We start from the raw sequence: 9,141 nt of genomic DNA on the forward strand, positions 1-9,141 counted from the left end.
AGAGGAGTCACAACCTGAGGGACGAACTCGTTTTCCTTTTGCTTCTTATACATGCTCATAATCCATATGGTCGCACATGCCGAATGCACAGGTTCACATGATATGAGGAAGATATAGCAATATTCAGCATTATCACATATTGCATAACAATATGGCAAGTGATTAATAGATATTAGAGTGTTCGGATGTCCCCGATCCACTATATTCATAAAACAGACCTGCTATTCCTACTAAAACAAACACCAATAAATGAAAGAAATAATCCATATTTCCAGTCTGACCAATCAGATGGAGCCCCAGTTGTAAGGCGCTCTGTGATTGGCCACAGTCTATTTGGGATTTCATGTTTCAGAGTGAAAAGCATGGTATTCGTCTTGTTAAAATCAAAATCTTTTGCAATGCATTGATCTCTGATGTTCATTTTGTGATGATATTAAATATATGATAAATGAAGCCCCGTGTGCAGGGTGGTTAGAGTGTCGTTCGTGTGCAGCAGCACACTGCACACTGAGTCTGCTGCAGTCCCCTGCCTGCACTCAGCGCTGCGGTCTGAAAGTGCGGTGAGGTCATCGCATTCACAACACGCACTTCCTCCATGCAGCGCTGCGGTCCAGCTGATCTCAAAAATAAAAAAAAATAATAATAAAAGAGGTGGTATTTTAAACGCTGCCCATTTGTCCCCGTGTGTTCTGGTGCCAAGACCAGCTCATAGCACTCTGAAGTCACCAGACCAGGTTCTCTACTCGCTCTGGGTGTTTATAGAGGAATGCAGCAGCCATTTTCATAGCGAGGCTCCACTTTGCCTCAAACGTGGTAATTGCTGGTGTGTCTCCCCTGGAGTAAAGCAGGCGTACCCCTGCAGGAGTTAAAGGCCGTTAAAGACAGTCATAACACAGAGTCCTGTTCATGCCATGTTAACAGAGGGGAGGTGGCTAACTGTAAGTATTTATCCAACTAGTTTACCCTGTCAGGGCGGGGTGCCTCCTTTATGTGTGAGCCCTTGTCTTCGCACTGAGGCCCTGTTCCCCCTGTGTATACTTAAAGGCTGGAAAAACCAGATTACCCACACTTTTTAAAAACCACAACACACAGCCCAGTGAGCACACACGACACATAAACACTCATGCAAATACAGGCGTGCACACACACACACACACACGTGCGCCCTAGGTTAAAAAATATGACAATGACAAGCAGTGGAAAACAACAGCCTAGCCGTTGAGAAAATAATGACACATTTTTGACAGATCTGCCGTCAGATGAAATGTCACTGTTTAACCTGTGAGTCGTGAGTGTGTTTTTCCACTCCTGTCACCTTAAGCTGCTGCTGCTGCCACTGACACACACCGTGAGAAATGAAGGAGGCAAACAGACAAGTCTTGTGTCTGGCATTTGAAGTGATGTGATGGCGCCGTTTTTACGTGTGACCTTTCTGTTTGGCTGTGGAAACAAACTCTAACCTCAGTCAGTGCAACTAAAAGAATGTTAATGATTAAGTAATATTTTTGAATAATGAATTAATATCATAACCTTTCCAAGCACTTACTTAGGCCTACTCCTCAGCTCTTTTTTTAATGTTGGATTGAGTGTATTCAACCCCTCCTCCCCAGCCCATTGAAATATTGCAGTAATATTAAATATCACAACATAATGATGACAATTTTGTGATTATTACATTTTGGATACTGCTCAAGCAAACTGGGCTCACAGTTTCCAATGGCAGGCCCACCCTGTTTGTAAAGTCTATGGAGAGCGTCCCGTCTTCCACTGAGACTGCGGGACGTCCCGGTACGCCACCCCTTTCCTGACTGTGCAGGAAGCTGGCGCCCGCCTTCGCCCTCAGCCCTGAATCCTGACTGAGGCTCAGTGGCAGCAGCGTCGGTGCCCCTGCCCCAGGCACAGCTCAGCACTATTTTTGGAAGAAAATGTTTCCATGAGCTATGAGGGAAGGGAACCATTTGGTAGTTATTTAGACCCATTTTGTGTGGGTGGAGAGGTTTCTGTGTGTGTGTGTGTCTGTGTGTGTGTGTGTGTGTGTGTGTGTGTGTGTGTGTGTAAGAGAGAGAGAGAGAGAGATGTGTGGTTAATGTGCTTACGCCAGTCTGCCATCTTGTGCAATAGCATAACATATATGGACATAGTTTTCTCCCGTTCTGTTTGTGGGTGGGTAAAAGAGCAGGGAGGTGAGTTTGTAGGTTAGTCAGTGTCTCTCCCATGCGTACACAGACACACACACACACACACACACACACACACACACACAGACTAATCCTGTGTGAGTAAGTGCATTGTAAGAGTGGCAGCCCTGCGCCTGTGGTCAGTAGGTCCCCTCCTGCAGGGTCAGTGATGTGGACACTTTACATTCCTCAGGATTTGTAATGTCTGCCTCGCTGCCTCCCAGACCCACAACGCTAACATCACCGACCCTCTGTCTGCCGCCAGGCTCCGCCCACTGGCCTTGTCCTGCGTCAACGTTTTCTTCTTATTTTGTCTTCTTCATAGATGACCATTTCAGCTCTTGGAAATGAGCTGTCAGCTCATGTGTTTGGGTTACGACCTCGCTGGCACTTTTGTCTCGCCTAATGAAGTTCATTTGAAATTTGGTACTTTTGATTATTAATTTACAGAATTATATATTCCACCCACCCACCTCAGAATGGGTGAATTTCAGACAGATAGATGATTTTTTAACAGCGGCCAACCACCAGTAAGAGCTATGGTACAATGAGCATGAAATATTGGGCGTCATTACTGTCCTGCAGCCATGTGCTGGACAAAATCACTTGTAATTTCACAAAGACATTCTTGTCATGCACTGTAATCCGGTGTTTCCTGTATGCAGGCTTCACCTGGGTAGCCGGTCCACCAACAATCAGACTTTTCTCTCCACTTTTTTTTTAATTATTGTCAGTGTAGGGGAACGATGTTTCAAAAAGGAAAGTGAAACATAAAATGCAATAGGTCAGACACATGCAAGCATGGTGCCTCATGTTTTTCTAATGGCAGTTGACTTGACACTTTTTAATGAGGCATGTCAGAGATGATAATAATACTGATATTTAAGACTCTGGTTTAAAAAAAAAAGTGTTTGAAGTGCAAAGCCTTACATGTCGATCCTAACACACTGCTTTCATTTCAAGGACAATACTTTGATAATCTATCACTGGTTGTGGTAAAAACTTGAAATTTGAAATCAAATCACAATTTAAAGTGCTTGTTCTGCCGCCTTTTGTAAGTTTAGTTGTAGTTTAACATAGTTCACATTTGAAACTCCGCTCTTTTGCGACATTTTTCCATCCACTGTCTCACAGTAATTTATTATTTGTATTCATTCCTCTCCTTAATAATTACATACCAGTCCTCAGCTCTAACCCCCTCTGAGGCACGTGCTGTCAGAGAGCGCGACTGGCTTTCTGTTGCTGACCTGCCGCTTTAACCTTTACTAACTGTGACTCCGAGTCGGCGGGCCAGAGGGTCGGCCTTCGGTTACAGCGCTCAGCTATCTGGGTCAGCACCTCCGGAAATGTTTGAGCAGGAGAGGGACCGGCCGGAGGGCTGAGGGGGATCAGTGTCGCATTACTTCTGTGACCTCGGGGAATTTGGCCCAATCAGGAAATTAAAGGTCCAGCACGGGGGGGTTCACTAAGTCCACTGGAATGAAAATATGCAAAGATGATGTCTGTGTTAGAAGGTGTTGGTGCGCGACACAAGAGGCTCACTGCAGGCTGGTGTGCTAGCGTCACTGCAGCGCCGCCTCATACAGACATCAGTCATTCAGAAAGGAAGTCAGCATCACGGGTTTTGCCCCGAATGAAGAAATAGGTGAGGGTGATGTCTCATAGGGCACCTGTACACTGACGGACGTTTGTTTTAAAAGCTGAACCAAATGAATCACACATTCTGCATTTGAGGAAACGCTCCTGTCGGTGTGTAAGCTGCTCTGCCTCGACCACAAACATGTTTATGAATTAAGTTGTGAAATATCCGGTGCCTTACTCATCCCCCGCCACCCCCCACCCCCATCGATGTCTGTGATGATTTTATGGAATGCGCATACGTGAGAAAATGACATCAGGGTTTGACAAGGTGTCTTTGTTTCTCTTCTCCAGAATATACTACTGGTATGATGAGAGGGGGAAGAAGACGAAGTGCACTGCTCCTCAATACGTCGACTTTGTAATGAGTCTTTGTCAGAAACTGGTCACAGATGAGGAAATCTTCCCTACAAAATACGGTGAGTGTGCCTCTTCACGCAGGCCTGCAGCTCATGGTGTTCACCAAATAAAACGAGCAAGTGCTGCCCCCTACTGCTTCAGCTGCTCAAGGCATGGACAGTGTGTAAATCAGCTGCAGGAAGTCCGAAGTCTTGCAAGGACGTTGAATGTAAAGGCCAGCCAGATGTGTCTGAATTTAAAAATCTATGTCTGCACCCTTTAATGACATGGGGTAGTCTGTTTATCACAGGTAGATATAATTAACTGATCATGAGGCTGTTGTCTTGCTTCACTGTATATGCCTTTCATTTCCTCTGCCTGAGTATTTTCCTTTGTAGAGGCTGAAATATTTAAATGAAATATCCTCTAGAGGGAGTTTAAAACAAGTCACTGTGCAGAGAGCTGCTTTACCTCTCACTTAAAGGCCAATATAAGCCAGTGTCTTCCTGAAATCATGCTTAAAGACTAACATTATTGTAGAAATTATAATGGTGTTTGACTTTTACTCATTAAATTGAATCCTCCCTGATGGCAGTTCTTGTTCTGCCTTAAACAAATGATCTCCCAACCCTCCGTCACCTGTTTTTTTTTCCTTCTCCTCCTCCAGGCAAAGAGTTCCCCAACTCATTTGAGTCCTTGGTAAAGAAGATCTGCCGGTACCTGTTCCACGTGCTGGCTCACCTCTACTGGGCGCACTTTAAAGAGACGGTGGCTCTGGACCTGCAGGGCCACTTGAACACTCTGTATGCACATTTCATCGTTTTCGTAAGGGAATTCAACCTGGTCGACCCCAAGGAGACCTGTATCATGGACGACCTGTCCGAAATCCTCTGCACCCCGGCCCCGCCGCCGGCCCCGACCCCCTCCGCCCCAGCCTCAGCCCCCTCCCCCTCTTCACAAAACCACGTGACGGAGAGATGAGCAGGGGCTGCCGCGACACACCAGCCCCGGGGGTGATAGAAGATAAGATAGAGGAGAGAAGGAAAGGACAGCCTGGCCCCCTTCCTAGGCCTTTGGCGCCAGCAGGACTTAGAGACCTTCCACTACCCTTATATTTCGCTACAACACCAACCAACCAGCCGGAAGGAAGGGGGGGAGGGTTTTCGGGGGGTTGGGGTGGCGGGGAGGGGTTTGTCACGCCAGCAGGAATTGGCGTGAGCGTTCCTCCCAGGGGCAAATCCCTCCCATCTTCTCTGCAATTTAAACTAGGAACGAAAAAGTATGTGTATGTTTTATTTTAAAAATTGTTTTGCTTTATTTCACTTTTTTCTTTTTCTTTTTTTTTTTTTTTTAAGTTTTACTCCTTTTTTTTTGGTTGGGGACAGTGTGTCCGTTTGCCCTTCGCCTCCTTCTATCCTCTACCTAACATACAGTACAGGATGGGGGCCTCTGCTTCGCTTCAACATTACTATTGTACAGTGTTGTTAATGTGTGGAGAAAAGGCGTCTCTATTAACCTACAGGCTCGCCGCTCCCGCTCCCTCCTCACGGGCTGGGAGTCGGACTGCAGGTGGACGGCCGCTACGCTGGCCAGTAGGGAGCCAAGTTACTGCCTGATGGGGGCGATACTAGCCAATCACTGTTTGGGTTGTTTATTCGGGGGATGATTAAAGCGCTTCCTACTCAGGACCTGAGAGAATATGTCACTGCTGCCAGAGAGAAGTTAAACTCTCTTTCTTTTCTTTCATTCTCTGTCTTTCCCTCCCTCCCTCCTTCCCCCTCTCGCTCTGCACCTCCTTCTCCTCGTTCTCCCCTTTCCACCAAACCGCTCTCAGTTCTCCAATATTACAGATGCTGATATGTATAGTCACATAATCACCTGGTGTGTGTAGCCCTTCCTAACAGCCCTGTCCCACAACCGACCTGTAGAGGGCAGCAACTGCCACAGAAACAAGGGAGACGGAGAAGATTAAAAAAAAGATTGTATATTAGATATTTAATCTGATCAGAGAGTCGCTACTAAAGAGACAGACTGGTGCCCATATCTGGTTTTAGGGAGGTTGGCGGACACCTCTTCCCCAGAAATTGGAGCTGTTTGCTGGGGTTCAGCGTAGCAGCACCACCCCCCCTTCCTCCTCCTCCTCCATCCACCTCCACCCTCTCCAGCAGCACAGGAGAAGGACAAAGACATGAGGTAATGTCTGCAGGCCCAGAGAGAGGGAGAGAGAGAGGAGTGAGATGGAGAGGAGGGACGGTGTGGGGCTGCTCTGGTTCTGCTCTGCTGTTTCTGTATTGCTGAAGTCCCAAGAAAAGTCACGAAAACTCCCGGCGCAAACTAAAACTCTGTTATCGCCCTTTAAATTTACTTTTTAAAAAAATTTTATTATCAGAGGAAATACGTTCATAAATAACAATAATAGTATCATTACACATGTATAGAAAATGCACAGTCTGCTTGGACTTCACTGTACAAAGAATCGCAAGCGGGTTCCGTCAGACATAGCCTCTGTATCAAGGAGGATTGGGTTTAAAATTCTCCTTTTTATTTTATTTATTTTAATTTTTTTTTCTTTTTTTGGTTTTGTTTTTGTTTGCAGGGTTCTTCAGTTCTGGCTCTCATTTTTATGTATTTTAATTATTAACTAAGTTAAAAGCAATTTAATATTTTAAGCTCTGCGGATTATAATCTAATAAAAGACAGAAATGCCACCCTGCCTCAGTCTCTTTTTGTATAAATGTTCATAAGATTTTAAGGAAAATGAAACACCTTTATTATGTTTGCTCTTACTGAAATTTCTCGGTCTGTGTTAAAAGCAAATTAACTGGCTCAGGGCAAGAATGATGTCCACTCCATTTTACATGAGTCATTCTGCTTTATTTATTTAAGGCAGCATTAATGATCATGCAATCATATCTAACCTTACAAAGTGCTTTATTTTTATTTTTGCAGAAACTCTCTAACACACCTAAACTCTGGTGTTTCCCCCCCTTTTGCAGTGTCACATTAACACTCAGGTTGTATAACAGTCACATTAAATAAATATCAGCGCATTATGTATTGATTGTGCATTTTCAGACTTGCGTACCCTGAGTAAATAACTTTGATGCGTGCACACATTTTTTGGACTGATGAGTGAAGGACAGACAGGTCTGTCCCCTGAACTCACCACTAACCCTACTGCGGTAGTGCAGTGTTACTGATATCAGAAAATCACAAGACATAACACACCATAAAGAAATACAATTATTGCCATTCATGGATGTCAAAAATAAACCGACCCAATTTGATTATTTCTCATACAAAATGCTGGATCAGACACATCCTGCCCTAGCTGCTGCTGCTCGGCTGCTTGACCACCGTGGAGGTCCGGCGCCGCCTCAGGACGGTCCGCAGGGGGCCGCCCTCGCTCATCTTAAACTGGGCGATGCCGCCCGCCTCGTCCAGTCTCTTGGCGCTGCAGCACGGCGTCGGCACCTTGACGGTGTTGCCGAACTTGGAGTAGTCCACCGCGTACATGCCGTCCTCCTCGGACACGGTGGGCACGAAGCGCTGCCCCCACAGTATCTCCTCCGACACGTAGGACGTCCTGGCCTGCGTGGTGATGCCCGTCGTTTCCACCACGCCCTCCAGCACCACGATCACCTCGATGTCGTCGTGCTGCAGGTCGGAGGCGGACACCTCGTACAGCGGGCTGTCCTTGTCGATCACGTGACAGATGATGAGCGGCGACACCAGGAAGATGCCGTTCGTGCCCACCGGGTTGTCCATGTGGATGTCGATCTGGTCCAGAGGCACCACCTCGCCCTCCTCGGTGGTGCTGCGTCTCACCACCTGCATCCGCACGGTGGCGCTGATGATCATGCTTTTCCGCAGGTCCCCGATGCGGATCATGAAGCACAGCTTGTTGTTGCGGACGGAGATGACGGCGTGCTTGCTGAAAATGAGCGTCTCGGCGCGCCGGTTGGCCTGCGCAGTTTTCATGAAGATGCAGCCGAGCATGATGGCGTTGATCACCAGGCCGACTATGTTCTGCACAATCAGCATCACGATGGCGGAGACGCACTCCTCCGTGATCATGCGGCCTCCGAAACCGATGGTCACTTGGACCTCAATGGAGAAGAGGAAAGCGGAGGCGAAGGAGTGGATGTCCGTTACGCACGGGACGAAGTCGTCTCCTCTCTGGTCCAGGTCCCCGTGCGCAAAGGCGATGAGCCACCAGATCATCCCGAAAAGGAGCCAGCTGCACAGGAACGACATGGTGAAAATGACAAGAGTGTGAAGCCATTTTAAATCCACCAGAGTGGTGAAGACGTCCTGCAGGAACCGGCCCTGTTCGCGGATGTTCGTGTGCGCCACATTGCAGGTGCCGCTCTTGGCGACGAACCGAGCCTTCCTCGGTTTCGCCTTGAATTTGGGCTGCAGGACATCCTCTGCCAAACGTGTTAGCAAGTAATCCTCAGGAATGAGTCCCTTCCTGGACAACATAGTGCTCCCATACTATGCACTCAGGGCCTTTTTGGCTCTGAAGATGCACACTGCTACCTCTCTCTAAAATATGCAGTATTTCCTCTTCCCCGGTGCCGCTTCTTGGCAAACGGCGCTGGGAGGCAGGGGGGTAGAGTTTGTTGTCCGTTTTCTGGAGGTATGTGCGCTCCTCACGTTGCCTCCAGATCAGGCGCTCCACCGCGGTAGAAATCCCATGAGAAGATGCCTAATTCAGCCCGACAGCTGCCGCCGTCAGTCACTTCAACGACCCGGGATAGCTGCGCCATGCCTCCCCGTCCCATTGTGAATCTCCCCCCGCCTGTGTGGCACACTCGCCATGCTCCTGGTTGCGGGGGAAACGAATTCACTGGGTTGTAAAATCACGACGCGGGACTTGTAATGGGCTTCTAACTCGTTTTTTTCAATCACATTAGGATGTTAAGGCAGGCTTCAGTGGCGCAGTGCGTTCTGCTGCTGAGCTTGCCTCTCCACTGTAGCCCGG

General features: G+C 47.5%; 2 protein-coding genes across 5 annotated transcripts in view; one reads left to right on the plus strand and one right to left on the minus strand.

Annotated features, from left to right (window-relative positions):
* mob2a (MOB kinase activator 2a) overlaps window positions 1-6,867 on the plus strand; it is a 73,992-nt gene extending 67,125 nt beyond the window's left edge. For all 4 annotated transcript variants that reach the window (XM_030054179.1, XM_030054176.1, XM_030054178.1 and 1 more), the window contains exons 4-5: window positions 4,110-4,234; window positions 4,822-6,867. In XM_030054179.1, coding sequence (XP_029910039.1) covers window positions 4,110-4,234; window positions 4,822-5,135 — 439 coding nt within the window. In that variant the 3' untranslated portion in view covers window positions 5,136-6,867. The remainder of the gene's footprint in view (window positions 1-4,109; window positions 4,235-4,821) is intronic.
* Window positions 6,868-7,052: 185 nt separating this feature from the next.
* On the minus strand, window positions 7,053-8,799 carry kcnj11 (potassium inwardly rectifying channel subfamily J member 11). The gene has a single exon (XM_030054094.1). The coding sequence runs from the start codon at window positions 8,637-8,639 to the stop codon at window positions 7,482-7,484; it is 1,158 nt and encodes a 385-aa protein (XP_029909954.1). The 5' UTR covers window positions 8,640-8,799; the 3' UTR covers window positions 7,053-7,481.
* Between the last annotated feature and the right edge of the window lie 342 nt (window positions 8,800-9,141).

The sequence above is a fragment of the Myripristis murdjan genome, chromosome 6, assembly GCF_902150065.1.
Source record: "Myripristis murdjan chromosome 6, fMyrMur1.1, whole genome shotgun sequence".
Classification (NCBI taxonomy): domain Eukaryota; kingdom Metazoa; phylum Chordata; class Actinopteri; order Holocentriformes; family Holocentridae; genus Myripristis; species Myripristis murdjan.